This window comes from Podarcis raffonei, chromosome 9, assembly GCF_027172205.1.
Source record: "Podarcis raffonei isolate rPodRaf1 chromosome 9, rPodRaf1.pri, whole genome shotgun sequence".
Classification (NCBI taxonomy): domain Eukaryota; kingdom Metazoa; phylum Chordata; class Lepidosauria; order Squamata; family Lacertidae; genus Podarcis; species Podarcis raffonei.
In genome coordinates, this window is record NC_070610.1 from 52,744,442 (window position 1) to 52,767,676 (window position 23,235).

General features: G+C 44.5%; 2 protein-coding genes and 1 long non-coding RNA gene across 3 annotated transcripts in view; 2 read left to right on the top strand and 1 right to left on the bottom strand.

Moving 5' to 3' along the window:
- Window positions 1-14,724, bottom strand: part of LOC128421165 (cyclic nucleotide-gated channel cone photoreceptor subunit alpha-like) — a 29,177-nt gene extending 14,453 nt beyond the window's left edge. Inside the window, exons 1-2 of the mRNA XM_053403541.1 lie at window positions 14,536-14,724; window positions 4,813-4,929 (exon numbers count right to left, since the gene is read on the bottom strand). Coding sequence (XP_053259516.1) covers window positions 4,813-4,842 — 30 coding nt within the window. The 5' untranslated portion in view covers window positions 4,843-4,929; window positions 14,536-14,724. The remainder of the gene's footprint in view (window positions 1-4,812; window positions 4,930-14,535) is intronic.
- FABP2 (fatty acid binding protein 2) lies at window positions 4,470-8,590 on the top strand. Its single transcript, XM_053403540.1, has 4 exons — window positions 4,470-4,623; window positions 6,986-7,158; window positions 7,307-7,414; window positions 8,290-8,590. The coding sequence occupies exons 1-4, from the start codon at window positions 4,557-4,559 to the stop codon at window positions 8,338-8,340; spliced, it is 399 nt and encodes a 132-aa protein (XP_053259515.1). The 5' UTR covers window positions 4,470-4,556; the 3' UTR covers window positions 8,341-8,590.
- Window positions 14,725-14,811: 87 nt separating the features above from the next.
- LOC128421166 (uncharacterized) lies at window positions 14,812-21,048 on the top strand. The gene is made up of 2 exons (XR_008332248.1): window positions 14,812-15,185; window positions 20,759-21,048. It is a non-coding gene; the product is annotated as an uncharacterized LOC128421166 (long non-coding RNA).
- Window positions 21,049-23,235: the final 2,187 nt, after the last annotated feature.

Below are 23,235 nucleotides of genomic sequence, written 5' to 3' on the forward strand. Positions count from 1 at the left end.
AGTGGTTTGCCAGTTCCTGCTCCAGGTGGATCACAATTAGTCTAAACTCTCAGCTATGACCTGTCCGTCTTGGGTGGCCCTGCACGGCATAGCTCAGAGCTTCTTGGAGTTCTTCAAGCCCCTTCACCACGACAAGGCAGTGATCCATGAAGGGGCTCTTTGTGGTAGACTCCAATAAAAGCTTTCCCATATGTTTCTCCTGACTGCCTCAGCTCCAAGTGGCAGCATTTACAAGGTCCCCCGTGCAGTTGTAAACCACTCACTCCCTATGCACTTTTCCAAGCACAATGGCACTTTTCTGGTCCCCTGCTATTGCCAGTTCTGCTGTGTGCGCGCTGTATACCCATGTTTAATTGGAGCCATGTTGATCAGAGGGAGGGAATGCAGGAAGGCGTAGGAAAGGCTGACAAACTCAAGGGGAAATGAAGCAGTTGGTCACGCACGGGCATCAACTTATGCCTCTCCATTCTGGGCACCTTGGTGTGCATCTAGTTCATCCCTGTCTTTGATCTCCAGCAGCAGAAGCAAGGCATGGGCATTGAGGGCCAACTCCAGTTGGTTGGAGCATGGTGCTGATAATGCCAAGGTTGCAGGTTCAATCCCTGTATGGGACAGCTGCATATTCCTGCATTGCAGGGGGTTGGACTAGATGATCACCAAGGTCCCTTCCAACTCTACGATTCTATGATCACACTTTGGATTTATTTTGGGTACTAAGATCCCCAGGCTGAGTAACTTGCAAACAACAAATCCTCTGTCTCTGCACAATCTCTTCTCCTGGGTTCTCATTTTGCTGCTTACAGAACTGAATGGAGGAGTTCCTATTGGGAGCCATTTGTGAAATTATCGTCTGATATATTGCATGGTTGAAAATCATTGCCGATAACAAGAATGTCACAGTTCAGGTGCCAAGACCTGTTTCTTAACTGCAGCAATGAAATCGATAGGATGTGCCAAGAGTATGACTGATCCTCATTTAGCTAGCTGGCTAAAACACAGGGAAGTGCTTATCTTATCTCTCAGAATATCGTTTGAGAATTGCAGCTGAAATGTACCTGACAAAGTCCAGCCTGGCATCCTGCCTGCTAAATGGTTCCAGTCAACATTCATCCAATCAACTTAATATAGCAACTCCCTCCCCTGACTAATAGAGTAATTTTGATCTCACAGATGGGATAGAAATATGAATGGGAATAGTGGGGCTCTTGGCTGCAAATATACATTTATAGCTTCAACTTCCCCAGTGGTGCTGTATCCAAAATTTCAGCTGCAAATTATATACACACTATTCTTTTAAAGCATGTTCAAAGCACAGTTTTCTCCTCAAAACATTCTGGACACTGTAGTTTGTCAAGGGTTTCTGGGAATTTGAACTCTGTGAGGGATAAACTACAGTGCCCAGATTGCTTTGAGGGGAAATATGCTTTGAATGTGGTTTAAGGGCACAGAATAGGCCTTCACCGTGTTGGCGCCCCACTTCTGGAATGCTGTCCCAAGGAAGGCACCAATATTACTTAGCTTTTCTATTTTTCTTGCATTTCTTTTCCACCAGGCCTTTGTATTTTAGTAATCTACAGGCTCCTTCTCTCTTGAGGCAATGTAACCCTGAAGCTACAGACCTGCTCCTTCTGGGGGAGTGCAACCTCATCTAGAAGAGGCCATCTCCCTACTTCTTGGACCCAAGAACTTGGAACACAAAGCAGATCTGTCTTATCAGCATTCTACTTCAATTTACTGGCCCATATCCAGTCCTTCACCATGTTCAAGCCCTGGTCTACCACCTGAATGGCAACTCCTGATTCATATGGAACAGACAGATAGAGCTTAGTATTATCTGCATATTGATGACATCTCATGTATATCTCCGAAGGACAGCTCCCAGCATTTTCAGATAGATGTGGGGGACACAGGGGGCAAGGTGGAACCCTGTATTATGCCACAAGACAACTTCCATAGTGCAATAAAAAGGTAAAGGTACCCCTGCCCGTACGGGCCAGTCTTGACAGACTCTAGGGTTGTGTGCTCATCTCACTCTAGAGGCCGGGGGCCAGTGCTGTCTGCAGACACTTTCGGGTCACGTGGCCAGCGTGATGAAGCTGCTCCGGTGAACCGGCACCAGAGCAGCACACGGAAACGCCGTTTACCTTCCCGCTATAAAGCGGTACCTATTTATCTACTTGCACTTAAGGGTGCTTTCAAACTGCTAGGTGGGCAGGAGCTGGGACCGAACGACGGGAGCTCACCCTGCCGCGGGGATTTGAACCGCCGACTATGCGATCGGCAAGTCCTAGGTGCTGAGGTTTTACCCACAGCGCCACCCGCGTCCCTATAGCTCTCACCATAACTACTTTCCGGAAATGACCCTGCAAGTAGGAGCAGAACCACTTAGAAGGATGGCATGGTTAACAGTGTCAAAAGAAATCTAGAAATCTAAGGAATCTAGAACAAACAGAGTTGTACTTCTCCTATCTAGCTCCCAGCAAATGTGGGTGACCAAGGCAGTTGCAGTGTCATAAGCTGACTGGAAACCAAACTGAAATGGGTCCAGATAATCAGTTTCTGTCAAGTATCCCTGAAGCTGGCCCACCACTCTTCCCCCACAATCACCTTGCCTCCAAAGTGGATATTCATCACTGGTGATAGTTGTTACACCAACCAAAGCATCACAAAGCAGTGTGCAAGCTCCAGAACTCTTCATCAAGCTGAACAGTAAACAGAGTAATGGGTGGGCGGAGAAAGGAATCTTTTTTGGCTGATGTTGTAGCCAAACAATATTAAGATGAATGGGAAACGAGACAGTAAATATTCAAATGACGCTCTTTATGTGCTGTGCAGGTATTAGGTTCCACCTGCTGGGAACAAAAAGCAGGACAATGACTAACTCCTCATTTCTGAAAACGTAACAAAATTGTTTAACCATTTAACCACCTGACAAAATGGTATAGAGAACTCAGAAGCTTGCCACACCAATTTTGTATATTTTGGTTGCTTTAATATTTTGGTATTGCCCTAAAACAAACTTTGGAATTCTACTCATATGTGATGCTCAAATATAAGGGCTTCTTCAAATATTTAATCCAAGCACCCAGCCTACAGACAAGTGGAGTGGGACTTTTTTAATTAAAAAAAATCATAATCATCAATGTTTGTTAAGTGTTTTAAATCAGTGGGCATTTAGAGAGTGCTGGAGAGGAGGAAAGAGTTAAGAAAGTATGTGTGGGACTTCAAACGTAGTCTAGAACTGACTGAAGCCAAAAGTAGGTTGCTGAAGAGCTATTATCATGCATGTTTGAATTGCTGGCAGCACACATTTCAAGTTCCTGATAGGTTCACAGAGATCTAAGAGTCGTTGTTCCTCAGAAAGTCAGCGTTGACTTTTTACTAGGCTTAGAGTGCTATACAGTGGCACCTCGGGTTAAGGTTAACTTAATTCATTCTGGAGGTCCGTTCTTAACCTGAAACTGTTCTTAACCTGAGGTACCACGTTAACTAATGGGGCCTCCCGCTGCCGCTGCGCTGCCAGAGCATGATTTCTGTTCTCATCCTGAAGCAAAGTTCTTAACCTGGGGTACTATTTCTGGGTTAGTGGAGTCTGTAACCTGAAGCGTCTGTAACCCGAGGTACCACTGTACTTGCTACTCATGTGTAAGCTTTACTGAGTTTAGTGGGGCTGTATATAAAGTTGAGAGTACAGGATTCTCACCCCTGTTTAAAATACTTTGCCACCGATTTAGAAAATACACATGCTAAGATGTTGCTCTCAAACCAGTCCTGTGTTGAGCAGGCATGTCAATGCTTTTATTTTTTTATTTTTTATTTTTTGGCACTATGGAGACACAGACATCTTCAGCAGGAGAGGTAACTTAGTACAGTCTGATCTTGTTTGCCTTGGCTGACCTGACAAATTCAAACCAATTAGTTGCCCTATACTTAGATTCTCAGAATTTGAATTGGCAAAGCACCTAAGACAAAACGGACAACAATGGTCAGGGTCCAGATTGAATGCTCTGCACTTGTCTTTCCTGCCCTTATTATACAGAGTGGAACAGCTTCCAAACACCACCTGGGGTTGGTTGCAACAAGGCAGTATGAAGAAGCTTTGTGCTCTCTCTCCTTGGGTCAATATTTAATTTCTCTCAGCAGTAAGACACCGCAAAAAGGATTGATAAAAGTTTGCTAGTTCAAATAAGGATTTTCAATTAAACTAAACCCCCACCCTGATTCCTTTTCTCTCTGTGTTTTCTCTCTCTCTCTAAATCAACAGTCACAGTTTAATATGTTATTCAAAGCTGTACCTCAAAGAACTGTGGACTTGGGAACACTTACTCACTTCAGCTGGGTTTTCACAGGCACTCTTTGCAACAGGGTAAATAATCAGTTTTAGAAGCTAAATCTTATAGGGCCATGTGACTAAATTGCACTTTAGTCAGTCACACCAGTGTGTGAATTGCTTTCAAGATAAGTGAAGGCATAAATCCCCCCCAGGGAACTAAGGAATACCTCAGGTTGAGCAGAAATCACCTCTGTGTTAAGCTCCCCTCTTACAGCAGATAAGCATGGCATTTGATGGCACCTGGAAGGTGGAGAAGAGTGAAAACTATGAGAAGTTCATGGAGGCGATGGGTAAGATCTGGATCCCCCTTGCCTCCTATGACAATGTTTGTTATCACTGCTATTTGAAAGCTTGGTGGAGATGCTGCCCTTCTTTTCATGGTCTCCTTAGCCATTGATGTTCTGCTGCATTGTCTGCTACCTACTAAATCTCAGCTCTTCGATCCTTTAGAGGGAGCTTCCTGAAAAAGAAAAAAAAACCTTGCCAGTAAATGAATCTTGCACAACCATTAGGCTTGCCTCTCCTCCTCTTCCTCCTATTCGTCCAACACGGGAGATGTACTGATGTTGAAATGTTTTGCTAGGTTTTTTCCCCGCCTGCAGAGGGAAAAAATATATTTAGCACTGCTGGCACGTTGCAACAAAGAATTCACTGGTATTTGTTTTTATCCTGCGCTTTTCTTGAAGCAGCTCAGCGTGGTGTGTGTAATTTATGCCCTTGCCACCACTGTTTTATCTTCACAAGCACCCCTGTGAGGTGGGATGGCTGATAAAGCACATTTGAAATTCTTTCCTTCAGAGAATTCTGGGCAATGTAGTTTACCCCTCACAGTCACAATTCCCAGTATCCCTTAACAAACCACAGTGCCTATATATATGTGTATATATACATTGGTGGGGAAGAATGTGCTTCCTATGTGCTTTAAAGTTATAGTATGTATGCAGCCAGTCACCCTGTGAGCTTCACGGCTAAGCAGATATTTCAACTCAGGTTTTCAAGCTCTTGGTTTCACACACAGACACTAGCTCTTATCTTTGAAAGTTTACCTTTCCTCTTAATCCCGCTTGCAAAACTCAAGGCAATGATTTCCTGCTCTCATACTTTTCTAAGACTTAACATCTCCTTGAGCACTCAGTGGAATATGCCATATGCCCACTATACAGCATTTGCAGCCCTCAAGCTACTGCTGGGAGTCCAATTTTTAAGAAAATTAAATTTATATACCGCCCCATATCCACAGGTCTCAGGGCAGTTCACAGGATTAAGTCTCATCAACTCCAGCCTCTTCAGCCCATACATTTCACCATATAGGCAAGTCACGTATATGCAGCTTTCTTTAGCTGACTCTCACCCACTCCCCCAAAAACTTTCCTGCCCAATATTTGGTGCTTCCAAGTAAGGGCTTAATACTGCAAATGCGTCATTCAGATATTCCAAATGGGTGGTTGATAGGAACGAAATTCGTTTCAGTTCACATTTGGAGGCAAATTTACCTAATTTACACTTTCTGAAACACTGTATTTTACTCTGCAAACCACCTTGAGATCTTACAATGAAGAGCAGTATCTAAATCTAAATAATAATAATAATAATAATAATAATAATAATAATAATAATAATAAACAATACCCCCATTAAAAAAAAAGTCACATTTTTCTTAATTTTGCAATGCAATCCTCTAGTCAAGTAATGTGTGTGCAAAAGTGCACACGCTAGGGTAAAATGTGCATATAAAACTGAATATATTAGTGAAAATAGCAAAGAAAAATGCTTTATAGTAGGGAAGGTTGCTTTGCAAACATGACCAATATTTGCATACCAAAATGTATCTATTAGGAGAAAACGTTGGTGAATTTTTGTGAAGGTAGCTTTTAATAGTTGCAAACTGATGTAAAAATGTGAAGAACTGAAGACTGGTAAAATGAGAAACAACAAATTATTTGGGACAGGTTTTTTTTTAATTAAAAAACTTAGCGCATTTTCCAGGGAAAGGGAAAATCCAGATTAAATGAGAAGAAATGCAGGCTTTGATACTGACTATATCAGGTGCACACTGCAAAAAACTTGCATGCATGAGGAATGTACATTCCACAATGAACATCTGGAAGCAGCCCTACATAGCTGTTTCACGTTGAGCAGCATCAACTTATGCCACCCCCAAGATGTTTTGCAATTATATCTTCCTTCCCCCTGGCTCAGAAGAATATAGAGAGCTACATAAATCAATTTCTGAATGGATTTACACTAATGAAGGCTCTTTTCAAAGAGAGCAGAATGGAAGGACAGAAAGTTATCTATGTACTCAGGGTCATTGAGGTAACAAATATTAAAGAGAAATGTCAAGGACCCAGCATTAATTTGTTCGATGTGCTTTCCAAGCCTTTGTCTATGGCATATTGCAGATCACATATGGTTCACACATTGCCTTAAAAGCAAACAGCATGAGGATATGCAGAAAGGATATCTAGAATGGGTGTGTTAGCACTGAACACCATAGAAAACTATTTCAGAGGTCAAAAAGAAGAGAGTCTTGGGTACAACTTGCTCAGTGCTAGCCGTCTATTAGTCAATTTGCTTACTACTTCTTCTTCTTTTTTTAAAAAAAGAACATTCCAACTGGGTGTTTTACTTGCTACCCTCTTCCCTTCCCAGGTATTAATTTAGTAAAGAGAAAACTAGGGGCCCATGACAACCTGAAGATCATTATTCAACAAGACGGAAACAAATTCACCATCAAAGAATCCAGCAATTTCCGCACAATAGAGATAGTATTCAACCTGAAAGAGAATTTTGACTACAGCTTGGCTGATGGAACTGAACTCCATGTAAGACACCTGTTCTCCTGTGATGGTTTCTTTCCTGTGGGGCAAGTCTGCAGAGAGCAGTACACAACTGATTTGGTTTGGGGTGGTTTCTAGGAACGTTTAAGCTGAACCATATTTTAAAATGTCCATGTCTTTCTTTATGTTGTAGGGCAACTGGGACCTGAAAGGCAGCCAGCTTGTAGGCACATTCAACCGGAAAGATAATGGGAAGGAACTTAAGGCACTGAGAGAAATCGAAGGAGATGAAATGATTCAGGTAAGTTCAGCAGGAATAGCTAACAGATCTTCTTAAGTTTTATTTTCCTTTGCTAACAACAACAAAAATCATTTAGATTCTTGACAAGGAACAAAGGAGATGTTCTTAAATTTTGACCCTAAGCCAATTTACTTGAAAGTACAATTTACTTTCTGTTTAAAGGAAACAGGAAGAAGATATCTGTTTTTCCTCGGTGAATTGAAAGGGTTAGGATTACAACCTTAGGGAGACATTTATTCTTGGTCATAAAAGTTCAGAACTTGGATTACCTCAACTTGTTAAAAAAAGATATTATAACATGTGGGAGCTGCCACAGTGCTCCTGTTCAGGGTGTCAGCCAGCCAACTCACTCGATCAGACTTCTGCATATCAGCCCCAAATTCTTATTTTTCTGTGTCTTCACAATAAGCTTACTTATTGGGATGATTCTGGTAATTCTTTGGGTTTCCCCAAACCTGCTGATACTGCCCTCTTGTGTTTCTGGTGCCATTTTGGCTAACCAACTTTTACTTTCTAAAATAATGCATAAACGGAAGCACAACCATCCTTTGAAATTCTCACTTCACCAAATTTTGTAGGGCCTTTCTCTAGCCAAGTAATGTCTATGAAACGACAGATGCTAGCATAAGATGTGCATAAAAATGCATATATTTCTGAAAATGCCATACAAAAATGCATTACTATCCAGTTGAGGGAGAGGGGAGTCCACCCATTTGCTGTCTTGCACAGGTTCACTTCCTTTGTTCCCCTTAATGGCCCTCTAAATATGCATTGGGTGTGGATCTGCTCAGTAACTGACAACATTTTTCTCTCCTCTCCTTCCTCTTCACTCCAATAAGTAACATTCTGATTCTCTCTTTTTTGTACTATTTCAGACTTACGTCTATGAAGGAGTTACAGCAAAGAGAATCTTCAAGAGAGGTTGAACAGCCCAGGATTGAAATCTGAAATAAAACTGTACTTTATTTATGGCAACTGTAATTTCCCCACTGAGCACAAGAGTAATGGAGTTCTGATATGCTTGCCAACATACTATAACTGAAATGCAACTAATGTATGTTTATCTATAATACCCATGTCTGTTTAGATAAATCAGTCTTAGCAATACCATTTATGTACCTTTTATAAATAATAATGATGATGGTGTTGGTGGAAATAAACATTACTTCTACTCTGCTTTTTGGAAGCTGCATTTGTCTTTCATTATTGCACATGAATGTTGTTGTGTTTTTTTAAAAACCACACAATTAGATCACTCCATTTACATAATGAAAACAATATGAGGGCACAACCCAGCACTTAAGTCCGTTTACTTGATCTGTCCACCCCATTCCCTTGAACAGATTTACAAGTGATATTGAAGCCTTAGATTAGCAGTACCCGGAGATCCAGCAGTCCGCCAACCCCGTGGCCAGAGGGGAAAAACAATTCCAGAGACTTCTTGGTCAGAGAAAAGAGATTTATTGAGATCTGCGCAGAGGCAGCCAGTGGAGTCCTCTCCAAAGACTGGCTACAACGATACAAGTAAACAAGCATTTTTATACCTGAGAGCATGTCCATCTCCCCAATTCCCTCCAATCAGCTGGCAAGGTTAAGCTTATTTCCTTATATGGCATATGGCTATATGGTTAGCTAAACGCCCCTCCTTCCCTTGTTCGTGTGTTCTTCTCTTGCGTTACTGCAGCAGAGAGCATGTGCAGAAAGCAACTGCAGTTTCTGCTTAGCTGAGAGAAAAAAGGAAATGGGCCTCCCTGCTAGCCGGCAGAAAGAGGAAGTTGGCCTTTTTGCAAAGCCGCTGCTCGCTCTCTGCTAGCCGGCAGAAAGAGGAAGTGGGCCTCTTCCAAATTCAGCAAAGCAGGATAGTAAGCAATTTTAACAGAGCAATTTAGAAAACAATTTATCAGAGCAGAGCAATTTACTTTAGAAAACAATTTATCAGAGCAGAGCAATTTACTTAAATATAAAATACAGGGAATACCTTCCCTCTCCCTTCACTCCCTCCTCTTCTTTTGGGACAACCTATCTCCTAGGTTCGTCCTGGTCTCTCGGGTTTATAATCCTGGGGAAGAGCAATAAGGGCCATGATTCTTTTTGCATCACACCTTGTAAGCATTGCACGAAGCAGGGTATACAGAGGCAAAGAAGCAGAAGGATTAACAGCGGCCCTGCTAATAATACCACAATATACCTGAGCCAACTGTCATGAGGCAGCCAGGAATATAACCAACCCCATAGATCACCTCCTGTAGTTTTCAGCGGGTTCCTGGCTATCATTGTTTCCATGTGATCAATGGTGGCTGAAATGCTGACATTATTATCTGGGACATATCTATTTTATTGCTGAAGGGCCCACTGATACTCGTGCTCTATCAGCTGCCTTGCTTCTTGGGAGGTTGTGTCCCACCTCTCTGAGGAGGAGCCTATTATCTTAACCAATTTTCCCACCTGTCCTTGTGGATGCTTAATACTCTCATGATTTCTTCCCAACACACTGTATCCGAAAGGGGCTTCTCCCTCTACATATATTAACATATACCCACAGGAATATATATATCCACCCTTGCAGAGGCCTGACACACGGAGTGACTATATCAAAGAGTTCTGGCCCCAATATCAAAAGTCCTGGCGGTGCCTTAAAATTTGCTGGGGAAAAAAGTCTCTACGTTGGGGACGCTGCCCGCGGGTGTCCCTCCCATCCACTTGTCCAGCCGTGCATAGAAGTGTCAGCGTCCGGAGTGACACCAGCAGGGCAGTTGTCTGGCGCTCCTCTGGAGATGGTTAGCTTCAGAGGATCATCAGGATTTGGTGTAACTGTCCAATCTAAAATAGCCTTCTTCACTTAAGTGTGGTGGACCCAAGGGGTGAGGTCAGCAACTTTAACAGCAGTGGGCCTGGGTCCACCTGTTAAGAGAGAAAATCTCGGGAGAATGACTGCACATAATTATCAAACTGCACATTTTGACTAGCATGGGGGGTTATTGCAAAACTGAGTGGACAAAGGCTGGTCCATTGTCAGATCCTATTGACCTAGGTAGTCCATAGCGGGGAATGATCTCCCGTAACAGGCACCTGGTTACCTCGGACGCCCCCTCAGTTCTGGTAGGCCAAGCTTCAACCCATCCTGTATACGTGCAGACCACCACAAGCAGGTAGCGGTATAGTCCACAGCGGGGCAATTCAGTGAAACCCACAACAAGGTCTTCCATGGGTACCACTGCATAGCCTGCTTTTCGCTGTCCAGCCTTAACAAAGCTGCTTCCATCCACAAACCATGAAGGCCAGTGGGGGTTTGCTTCATCTTTGAGGTCAGGCCTGCTAAAATATTCTTCATCCATTACTTCAATGCAATCGTGCATCTGTTCCTCACCTTCTCCTACCGGCAACAGGGTAGCTGGGTTGAGGGCGGTGGTGACTTGAAACTTCAAACGCGGGTGCAGCAATAACATTTGACATTTTCTCATTTTAGCCTGGGAGAGAAAATAGGTACCCTTCATGTCAAGCAAAGCTGGGACTGCATGCAGGGTCACACAAATGGTGTCTTGGCCAAAGGTGAATTTGTCTGCTTTGTTCAGTAGGGTGGCTACTGCCACAACTGCTCTCATGCACGGCGGTAAGCCTTGTTCTGTAGGCGTCAGGCGCTCAGATAGGTATGCCACTGGCTGTTGCCAGCTTCCCAATTTTTGGCACAAAACCCCTTTCGCTGTCCCTTGGTCCTCATCCACGAATAGAGTAAAGGGTTTCTCAGGGTTTGGGATGCCAAGCGCTGGGGCTTGCTGTAGTGCCCTCTTCAAATCCACGAAGGCTTGCTGTTGTTCTGTGCTTCAAACAAAGGGGTCTCTCTCAGTTCCTCTGGTTGACTCATGTAGAGGCTTGGCAATGATGCTGCAATTAGGTATCCATATCCTACAAAATCCTGCAGACCCCAGAAAGCCACGGAGTTCTTTGGTTCTGGTATCAGGATAATAGCCTGCTTCCTTTCTTCACTGGTAACAAAGAGGTGTTTCACTGTGATTGGCATTGCCTCAAGATCCTATGTTGGAGCAGTCGCTCTAGATGCACCTACACTCCTTCAGCCGCCCTTCGTGGGATGGGATACTTATTTACTGCAACAGGATTGACAAATGGCTTGGGCTTCACGATTATTGGTGGGATATTCTTTGCCATTCCTGGGGGGTTCACTTGTTCCAGAATACTGGCGGGGATGGGTCCCTCCTCTTCTTTTACCATCATGAGGCGCCAGTACTCCCTCAGGGGTGCCTCCACAACCAGTTCCCCAAGTGACATAGTGGACATTGTGGCTTCTCCCGATGGCTTAAAAGTAATTTGGGCTTGCAACTTTACCAACAAATCTCTTCCTAATAATAGAATAGGGCATTCTCTCTTCCAGTGCCCTTCCTGTCGGCAGATGGCGCACTGATTCCTCCCCAGGCGGCTTCGCCCTCCTCCCCGGGCACTTCCTCTTTCCTGAGGGGTGGGTGTGGTAGCCTGTAATGCCATCAACTTCCTTGTTTGATACTTCTCCTTTTTTCTCTGGGCCTCCTCATCTCTCTGATTGTAAGTGGTTTGAGCTATTTCCAACATCTATTCCAGCCCATGGCCGATGAACCCCTTATGCTTCTGGATTTTTTTTTTTTTTTGGCGAATATCGGACGCTGCCTGAGCTACAAAGGCAGCCTTTATAATGGGGCGTTGGCAATATCATCTGGGTTCTCCTCAAAGGTAGGGTTCTAATTTCTCCAATTGCACACATCAGCACTTGAAAAAGGCACATGTTGGACTGTATAAGTGCATGGTGGTGCTTCCCCACCCTGTCCTGGGGGGCTGGTGGGTCATACACTCTGCGTAGAGGCATCATTGCAGTCCCACCTTTTTCTGTGCCTTATGGGACTTATGGAGGGACGCCCTGGTTGCTGCTTCTATCCATTCCTTCTGCCATTTCTTCCCTTGTGTTGGGGAACATCCTGCTGCTGCCAACAAATGGGAAATAACATCCACTTCTTTCGCATAGGGTTGTATATACTGTTGCAACCTCAGTGTCTGATACTGAGTCCGCCTTTTTCCTTTCTTTGCTAACTCAATTAGTCCCTTCATAAACTCCTCATCATCCTCTTCCTCTTCTCTCTAATTCATCAACCTTGGAGGGTTCAGGCTGAGGGCCGGCTCCTCCCTGGTCCTGGGGGATTCGCTAGAGGGGTAGTTGGTGGAGCATAGGGTGGCGGCGGTTTAATGACTTCCCCCTCTTCTCCTTCCGGCTCTGGTATCACCGGGGGCCTTTCTGACTTCCCTGCCGGTTGGACTGCACAAATTGTATTTTGTGGGGCGTCGCCTCGGCAGGCTTTCAGCCACGGTGGATTCTTTTCTACATTGATTTTCCAGGTAGAAATATAAGGGATCTGGTCTGGGTGGACGTTCAAGATATTTTGATATAGTGGGTTGATTAGTTGCAAATTAAATCTGCCCTCCAAGGGCCAATTAGTTCCTTGGGTGGGCCAATCAACCTCACATAATGTCCTCATCCTCTCTCTTCTCAATTTGAACCCAATCATCATGCTTCGTAGCTGCTTTCCAGTTGGTTAAAAAGCATTTCAGAGGACTACGTTGGCTTGCCCCAGACCCCATTTTTCAGATACTCCGCTCCTAACCGGGCTTAAGATCCTTTCACACTTCAACCACTACAGACTGTGACTTGGCGAACTCGCGTTGCCAAGAAATGCACAGCCCTGCAATCGCTCGGCCAAGGGGACGCTAAGCCCCGGCCCACACTTGACAATTCAGCCACTGGAGTATCTGACATGCAACATACAAAACACACCCCAATATAATTCCAACATGCAACACACAAAACACACCAAAATAATTTTCCCTCTGTTTCCCCTTTCCCCAACCTTACTGGCGGCACTCTACTGCCACCTCTGTTTCCCCTTTTCCCTTTTCCCGTCCCTGTCTGGCGGGGCGGCACCTTATTGCCACGGCCAGTTCCTTTGTTCCTTTTCTGGCGGCACTCTACTGCTCACGGCCAGGGGAAGCTGATCGGGCTTCCTACCACGCCCTTTCCCTTAGGGTTACCTGTTCTGCTGCGGACCCCTCCTTCGGCCGTCCTCTTTTCTCTCCCGACTGGGTGTCTCGGCTCAGGCACAGTGTGGCGATCTCCCCCTACGAACTGGCAGGGTGCGCGCTGGAGATTGCGAGCGCTGGTCCTGGTTGCTCACCCGGTCGAGTCTGGCCCCTCGGTCCACCTTTCGTGGGGTGGGGACCCATCCCGGACACGAGCCCCCAAAATGAAGCCTTAGATTAGCAGTACCCGGAGGTCCAGCGGTCCGCCAACCCCGTGGCCAGAGGGGAAAAACAATTCCAGAGACTTCTTGGTCAGAGAAAAGAGATTTATTGAGATCTGCGCAGAGGCAGCCAGTGGAGTCCTCTCCAAAGACTGGCTACAACGATACAAGTAAACAAGCATTTTTATACCTGAGAGCATGTCCATCTCCCCAATTCCCTCCAATCAGCTGGCAAGGTTAAGCTTATTTCCTTATATGGCATATGGCTATATGGTTAGCTAAACGCCCCTCCTTCCCTTGTTCGTGTGTTCTTCTCTTGCGTTACTGCAGCAGAGAGCATGTGCAGAAAGCAACTGCAGTTTCTGCTTAGCTGAGAGAAAAAAGGAAATGGGCCTCCCTGCTAGCCGGCAGAAAGAGGAAGTTGGCCTTTTTGCAAAGCCGCTGCTCGCTCTCTGCTAGCCGGCAGAAAGAGGAAGTGGGCCTCTTCCAAATTCAGCAAAGCAGGATAGTAAGCAATTTTAACAGAGCAATTTAGAAAACAATTTATCAGAGCAGAGCAATTTACTTTAGAAAACAATTTATCAGAGCAGAGCAATTTACTTAAATATAAAATACAGGGAATACCTTCCCTCTCCCTTCAATATTAATATTACCAGTTTAAAATATTTTAAAATAATTAAAAATTATTAGTAAAAGAGGTGAAAACATCAGCACCTATGTGTCTGGATAGGCTTGCCTAAGCAAAAAAATGTTTCAACCAGGCACCGAAAAGAGGACAGCAAAGGCAGCCGCTACACTAAAGTATCAATTTCTTACAACCGCAGAGCAAATAATATTGCAGATCACCTATTCAGTACTTGGTTTTTCCCTTAGACACTTCTGCCCCTGAAGGAAAGAATGGGAAAAAAAGTCTATTGAAACACGACAATATCGTTCTCCGACTCTTCTTCCTTTGACTATCTCTATGTCCTCTATGACGCAGTCACGCACGTGGCAATGATATAGGAAACTAATAGAGTTGCGCCTCACAAGCACATCCTGAGCCTCTACCTCCGCTCGCTTCCGCTTTAACCTTATGGGCGAAAAGTATAGAAAGCTTCCGCGAGGTGAGGCTCCGATTTCCGTGTTCCGCCGGGAGTTTCTGTCCGGGTGCGCGCGTGTCTCTCTCTACTTTTCCGCTGTTGAATCTCTACGGGCGCAGGCTGCGGACGTGCGCCGGGCGTCGTCTGGCCGGCCGGACCTTCTTCCCGCGTGGGTGAGCCGCGTCCTCCCTCCACCGCGCCCTGCCTGGCTTGCTCACTTTCCGGCGCAGGGGCGATGGAGGTGCCGAACGGAGTGGAGCTGCGAGAGCGGCGTCCGGCGGAGCGGGAGCCGGGGCTGGCAGGGGCCGCGTCCCGCGGGCCGCCCCTCTCGGGGACGTCCTACTGGCTGGACTTGTGGCTCATGGCCGCCTTCAACCTGGCGCTCTTCGTCTTCGTCTACCTGCTGCCGTGATGGTAAGAAAAAAGAGACCCTCCCCTCCCCAAAAACCCTGCATTTCGCATCAAAACTTTACCTCCAAGATTCTCGAGGCGACTTGCGTCTCCCCGCTGCCCTCCAGCGTATCCTCAACATCAGCCCTGCGAGGTAGGCTGGGCTGGCCCGAGGGCGAGGTGGGGATTCGAACTCGGGTCCTCCCTAGTCGAAGGCTTCCTTCTACGCCAAATGGCCTGAGGGTCCTTTTTCTAGGGCTCTTCCTCAGGCTGGAGGTTAAAACAAACTGGAGAAGGGGAGCTTGATGCTTAAAGCCCAAGCTTTCCAGTGTAGGAGGAGCGTAGGAGGAGACAGCAAGCTCCTTGGACGGGTTCTGCTAGCCTAGCAAGGGTGTGCAGGTAACAGACCGTGCTGGGAGGAGGAAATACTTACCTGTGACAAAAGAGGGAGACACATGTCCAAGGGGGGATGAGGGTGAGCTCGTGTTTTTAAGTTCCTTCTCCAAAATGCCACCCTGCCGTGGTGATAAGGGTTGTGAGAGTTACCTGGGTGAGAGGCAGCTTGCCTGTGGTTGACCCCCTGTTTCAGTTGGGAATTATTGGCATGCTTCAAATAGCTTTAAAACTCTTTTGGTTGCTAGAGTCTTTAGGCAAGAATTTGGACTCTTAGAAAATAAGAAATCTTTGCGGTGCTGCTACCTTTTACAGTCATACCTCATGTTGCGTTTGCTACAGGTTGGGCGTTTTCAGGTTGCGTCCCTCAGCAGCCCAGAAGTAACGGAACTGGTTACTTCTGGGTTTTGCCGCTCTCGCGTGTGCAGACGCTCAAAATGACGTCATGCGCAGAAGCGGCGAATCGCGACCCACGCAGACGCAGGTTGCATTCAGCTCATGTCTCCAGAGACAATGGAGTGTGCCTCCGGAGGGTGAAGTTGAACCTCTGCATTAGCAGCACCAAAGTGACCTTCCCAGGGTGCAAGCCTAGGAGGTGGGCTGTATGGAGGTCCTGGGCTCCCAGATGGCAAGACTCCTTGATCTCATTGATATGATCCAAAGGAAATCAGAGCAACATGTTTGGCACCAGCTTGGCTGCAGTAATTGCTGGGAGGAGGCGTACAAGGCGCCATCCAACTGCTTTAAGGGACTCCATTCTGGATTTGAGTAGGTTTACTTCCCCAGCCTTTTCTTCTCCCCAAGATCTCCTGCAAGGTAGCAGAAGTTTAGGATAGGTTTTCCTTCTTTCGAAGTTGAGCCCATCTCTCCCCCCCATCTCCCTCTACAGCTCCTGCCAAAACCACTTTCTAGTTCAGGGGTCAGCAACTATTTTCAGCCGTGGGCCGGTCCACTGTCCCTCAGACCATGACTATATTTTGAAGAAAAAATGAACAAATTCCTATGCCCCACAAATAACCCAGAGATGCACTTTAAATAAAAGCACACATTCTATTCATGTAAAAATACCAGGCAGGCCCCACAAATAACCCAGAGATGCATTTAAATGAAAGGACACATTCTATTCATGTAAAAACACACTGATTCCCAGACCGTCCGCGGGCTGGATTGAGAAGGTGATTGGGCCACATCTGGCCCACGGGCCTTAGGTTGCCTACCCCTGTTCTAGTTTAACCAGCCAGTTGAAGCCGTTTCCCAGGGTGTGGCCACTGTTGCATAATAGGTGCCATAAGTGAGAGCTGAGTGCAGTGTGGGGATCAAAAGTGGACATACTACCGCTGAAGGAGCAAAGTGTGTCCCCCACCAGCAGTACTACCTCTCCCCGAACACCCCATACACCCCACCTTTATACATAGAGTCAAAAATCAAGATATTAGTTTATTCTAACAACCCTTTACCAGAACAATATAAAGCAAAGCATTAAAACAGTTTGAAACAAATTACACTCACAACTAGAGTGAGGCCTAAATTGCAACGTAACCATTCCTTTGGTGTGTATGTATAATCGGTTTAAAAAGTGGAAGAGGGGGAGCTGAAAATATATAAAATGCTGGTTGGGACCATAAGATTCACACATTTTGGCCAATTACAGCTCAAGAGAATTCAAAATGACTGGATAAGATCCATAATATTTTGCTTAAAAATTTTTGGGAGCGTCATTGAAAAGATGTGGAGAATGTCTTACCATTTAGATTTTGCATAAAAATAGAAGTGTCCATAGAGGTGTCATCTGTCTTCTACGTGTTATTCACCAAAATTTAATGACTATAGGAAAGTTATTAACCACTAGTGGGAAGTGCCCAGGAATTTTCAGAATCCAGAAAATATTGAGATTTTTAAATAGATAGTGTCATTTGTGAATTTTGCTCTGTCATGCTGAAGATCAGGTGAAATAATGCTGAAGTCACATTTTGGTCAGCCTCGACTCAAAATGGAACCTGGCATCCAGACGTTTGTGAGGGCCCCCTCCCCCATTTTTTTTTTGGGGGGGGCTCTCATGCCAGCCTTAGGGACGATACCTCAAGAGGCAGCCAAACCCATAGAAAACAAACAGACCGTTTCCCAAAATACATAGCAGATGATGGTTGCTGGTAATGAATAGCTTTCACTATTATAAGGCAGCCCACTCCTCTATCTAACTAGGTGACAGCAAGCAACACTCCAGGGTTTAATGCAGGAGTCTTTTTCCAGCCCTATCTGGAGATACCAAGGATTGAACCTAGAACCTTCTTCAAGTTGAGCATGTCCTTTACCACTGAACTCCCTGTTAGTTTCTGTTTTGCCGCTGAGCAGCTGCGTGGAGTCACAGGACTCTGTTTACATTCCTGGGATTCCATACTATTGGAAGTCTCACAGGAGAGGAGACGGATGTGACGTTAGTGGTTTCCTTTGTTCATTTGTTCAGTTGCTCTCTGCTTTCATAGAGAGAGGATGTCTTTTCTGTCTGTGTAGCTTAGAAATACAACTCTTTGCAATGTAGCCATAAATCTCATCACTTCCGCATGCTGCTGGAAACTCTGCTTAATGGAATATGCCTGAGGCCTCATCAAAGGCTCAGGTCGTTAATTATTCGTCGGAGGCGATTCTGAAGGCTCGGCCGGAGGAAAATGAGGCTTTATTAGCTTGGAAATTCCAATTATAAGGCAGCCCACTCGTCTATCTAGCTAGGTGACAGCAAGCAACTCTCCAGGGTTTTATGCAAGAGTCTTTTTCCAGCCCTGTCTGGAGATACCAAGGCTTGAACCTGGAACCTTCTTCAAGTAGAGCATGTCCTTTATCATTGAACCCCCCCTTTTTTGCAGTTGTGTAAAAAAAGAAAGAAAAAGAAAGTCCAAAGGTGAGAAGGAGCTTGGCAAATGCAACATTTTTTATGTGAAATAAAAGTGAAGAGGGGGAAAGAAAGAAAGATAACTCAAATCCAGAGTGGGTACTTTTTATTATTCCAGCGTGTTGCTATCATGCCTGCATCGACAAATGCAAAAAACATAAAAGTTGAAGTGCAAAGTTTTCTCAAACATTTTAACTGTTCATAAAACCTAGTTATTATCTTCCTCAAGGACAGCTTGGTTGTTGCAATACATATGTAGAGGCCAAATACTGTTTCTATTGCATCGGTTGGACATGGTTGTCCGGCATGCTGTCAGCTGGACTGGGCTCAACATCAACGTGGGAGGTGATACCCAACTTTGTCCAGCATCACATTAGTATCATCCTATAATTGATGCTGCTGTGGTGTCCCATCAGTGGATGCTAAAGGTGTAAGAATAGCCTGAAAGCACGCACGGCCATTTAGAGATACATTACTATGGTTGGAGGAGTTTCACATATGTGTTCTGTTAAGTACTGCAGTCAAACATTTTACTGATGCCGAGATTAGATTGGATCTGGAGCTTTTGCAATAAATTCAATAATGGAATACTGACAATGCAATAGAGTTGACTTGGTAAGTGATTTTGCTGGTTGTGGCAAATGTACAGGCATGTCCAGAATTTCATGTAATGTTTTCAAGACCTGGGGAAACGGCATACAATGGAACTCTTGCAACGTCTTGAAGTTGTTGTTTATTAATACGTCACCTGTGGTTTTGAGAACACAGAGGTAGTCAAAACACGTGCAGCAGAATTGTATCAGCTGCCACCTTGCCAAAACTAACTTCAGCAGTTTATTAATGTGCCAATTACCAAACCTGGGCTTGGAAAAACTGCTTGTTCCCATTTGTACATGTTCACATCAGTGTTAAGAAACCCCACAGGCGCCAGTCACATTATGTGACCGGTTCAATTGTCCCCATGTGGAAATCTCTGGATGCCAAGTTGGCAACTGACATCTCTATCTAGCTGACTCCTGTGCCTTTCTTAAGCAGATAAACAGAGCAGCTCATTTATTGCATTTATATCCCACCTTGTTCTCCAAGGAGTACATTGTTCACCCCCCAACTCAGTTAATCCCTACAACGATCTGTGAGGTATGGTTAAGGCAGGCATGGCCAAACTTGGCCCTCCAGCTGTTTTGGGACTACAACTCCCATCATCCCTGACCACTGGTCCTGTTAGCTAGGGATGATGGGAGTTGTAGTCCCAAAACAGCTGGAGGGCCAAGTTTGGCCATGCCTGGGCTAAGATGCTGTGACTGGCTCAAGGTTGCCCAGTGAGCTTCAGGACTAAGCTTTGATTTGAACTTTGAACTGCCAGGTCCTAGACCGACACTCTAACCACTATACCACACCAGATTCCTAGAGTTCTTCGGTTATTGGACCCCTATATAAATTTATTAGGTAAATGAATATGGGGAAAGCAGAATGTCACTTAGAGAAGGATCTGAAGTATTTTCCTTGAAGCTTCAATTTGCTTTCTTCTGCATTGTTTTATTTGATGTTTTAATGGGTTGCATTGGGATTTGTTCTTTAAAATCTAAAGTGGTATAGAAATGAAATGAATAATAAGAATATTCATGGGGTGGAAATGCCACCTAGACACCCCATTGTGCAGACCATAAACTAGGTTTAAGGTGCCATTTGGCATTAGCTTATACAGTGGTACCTCGGGTTAAGTACTTAATTCGTTCCGGAGGTCCGTTCTTAACCTGAAGTACCACTTTAGCTAATGGGGCCTCCTGCTGCCGGCGCACGATTTCTGTTCTCATCCTGAAGCAAAGTTCTTAACCCGAGGTACTATTTCTGGGTTAGCGGAGTCTGTAACCTGAAGCGTATGTAACCCGAGGTACCACTGTATACCTGTGTTTCTAACACTAATTCAGTCTTGATGGTTATGGATGGAAAACAATACAGTCGTACCTTGGAAGTCGAATGGAATCTGTTTCGGAAGTCCGTTCGACTTCCATAACTTCCAGAAACCAAAGAACTGATTTAAGGGGTGTGCATGGTGAGAAAATCTTTATGGTGGTTGAACTTTCACCTTAGTGCTATATGGACTGCAACCTGTGGTGAGTGTGGGTGTTTTTTGTGTGATTAAAAATGCTTTTATGTCCTGCTGGCAGGCTTCGCAGAGGCATCTGCTTAGCTACAGTGGGAAACAGGGTTCTGACCTGCTTAGGTCTTTGGTCTGGTCCATTGGGTCTGCTTACATATTCAGTTTGTAGCGGGCACACTGACATACCATGTTCTAACTTCAGTTTTCTTCATCCAGCAGGACAACCTGATTCCATGGTAGAGAAACTATTGTTGCCATTCCTCCAGCAGCATGTCTGTTCGGAACAAAGAGACGTTTGGGAAACTGTTACAGACTGTTCTCTCGAGAAGTGATGCCTGCGACAACTGCATTTGAACTGTTAGCACTCTTTGTGGAGCCTGCCAGACGTGTGGTTTGACCTTCTACTTTTCAACCTGAAATGGATGGAAGTTGTGCCTTATGACAAATGTTACGCTGCTGTTGATGCACTTAAAAGGCTTTCCACTATATTAAAATGGTTCATTTTATCTATGCATTCACACTTTAAAGAGTAATTTGGAATAGATTGGAAGGCAGATGTAACTGTTGATGTGCAGAAGAGTTTAAAAGTCTGTTCTGCAGAAGGTTAAGGGTAAGCAGATATCCCTTTTATTGGGCATTATGGCCAATTCCAACAGCCGAACTGAATTAGATAGGACAGCTGTGTTTCTCCTTTGCAGTGACTGGCCTGTGTGGGTTCAGAGCTTCAGAACATAACATATGCATGCCTGAAGGTAAGCACAGTGCCTTCCTAGCCTCTTATCACACACTGAGCAGTTTCTCTTTAAAAACACTTTGTTCTCAGCGCTGCCTAAGAGCTGTCACATGGAAGAGGGAGCAATCTTGTTTTCTCCTGCTCTGGAGGGTAGGTCTCGAACCAATGGCTTCAAGTCGCAAGAAACGAGATTCTGGCTGAACATTCAGAAAAACTTTCTGACAGTAAGAGCTGTTCAGCAGTGGAACAGACTCCCACAAGAGGTGGTAGTGGTGGACTCTGCTTCATTAGAGGTTTTTAAACAGAGGTTGGATGGCCATCTGTCATGGATACATTAGCTGAGATTCCTGCATTACAGGAGGGGTTGGACTAGATGACCCTTGGGTCCCCTCCCAACTCCTAAGATTCTATGCTATGAAAGGAGTGGTTGAGAAGAAAAAAACCATTCAAAAATGGAGGGGTGGGCAGGGAATGAAGGTGTGTCTCCCTTGCCATACAATATGAACAGGGTATGAACTAACATTGCTGCCACCAATGTGGGCCCCAGTATCACTGTGCATGGTAATTACAGTATATGCTTATACAGTCGAATCCATTCTGCAAGTCTGTTAGGCTTCCAAAAATAGTTCGCAAACCAGAACAGTCACTTCCAAGTTTGCAGCGTTCGGGAGCCAAAACGTTTGGGAACTAAGCTATTCCAAAATCAAGGTACGACTGTATGTATTGAAAATCTGAAACTACAGCACATAAGAAAATTGGTATTTAAAAGGTCAATCACTTTTATGCTAGTCTGGTTATAGCCCCACAGCTCTTGTTCCACTTAAGTGTGTACAGAGCTGCAGCCTTAACAAAGAGGAGACCACACTAAATGGACTTAATCCTGAACTTGACCCATGTCAAATATGTTTCACATCAAGGAATTCATTTCATTTCAGCCTTTGTATAGCACAGGCAGCTGCACCCTTCCAGATTTTGTTAAATTCCCAATTCCCAGCAGCAGCTGGAGGACCACAGGTTAGCCACCTGTTTACAGGAACACAAGCCTCACAAGGTTAATTCTTAGATGCAATGAAAAATGCAATAGAGCAGAAGGAAGTCACGAAAACCGATTTTCTACCAGCTAGCTTGCTCATTTGACACAAAGGTTAACAATCCCAGTGTGAGAAGTCTTTCAGTGGTAAGCAACATTATATCCCTTTTCTTGAAAATAACATTTATCAACAGTAAAACGCAAACCTTGCTAGGAACAAACACACATACAAGTGAAGTAGATAAACACTCTGTAGGGTAACTCCATTTTTATCTGACAGTTGAATGGGCAGAAAAATGCAATTTTAGATTAAAATTTTCTAGACAATGAAAATATTTTTACAAGACATGTTAAATGCATTTAGCATTACAAAAGTCATACAAATCTATAATCTGAAGGGAACAATTATAAAAATAGGCACCCTGGAGAAGTCAAAAATCAATGTATGCACATTTGCTAGCAAATATTCATCTACTAAGAGTGCACGGTCAGTTAAAATTGACCATCTGTTATGACAGAAGCATTATCTGGTAGCCACAGATCTGTACAAAAGTTTGTCTACAAAGACTGAAAACGAAGAAACATCTAAGTTTCTTTAAAGGACATGTACACTTCAGAAAGTATGACGCTACTTAACTTTCTTACAAACAGAATACATTTGTTGACTGTGCCCACAAGCACGTTAGAAACAAATTTACAAATTAACATTTCTTGTTTGTAAAGTGACACTTTGCTATGCACATTTTTAAAATGTAGTAACGCTCTTACAGTAGGTCATTCACATTTGTTAGTCTTTACATAAATACTGCAAATTCAAATACATTTCAGTAAGAGCTTTCAACTGTACACTTAAGATTCCAGTACTTGTCACAATGCCACTTCTGCCCCTGAAGGCTTTACAATAACATCACATGTTATTTGTGTATAAGG

Excerpts from the sequence above, each read along its gene's own strand:
- FABP2 (XM_053403540.1), top strand. The coding sequence starts at position 4,557 with ATGGCATTTGATGGCACCTGGAAGGTGGAGAAGAGTGAAAACTATGAG. Across the intron at positions 7,159-7,306 it reads CTGATGGAACTGAACTCCAT|GGCAACTGGGACCTGAAAGG; the intron begins GTAAGACACCTG and ends TTTATGTTGTAG. Across the intron at positions 7,415-8,289 it reads AAGGAGATGAAATGATTCAG|ACTTACGTCTATGAAGGAGT; the intron begins GTAAGTTCAGCA and ends GTACTATTTCAG.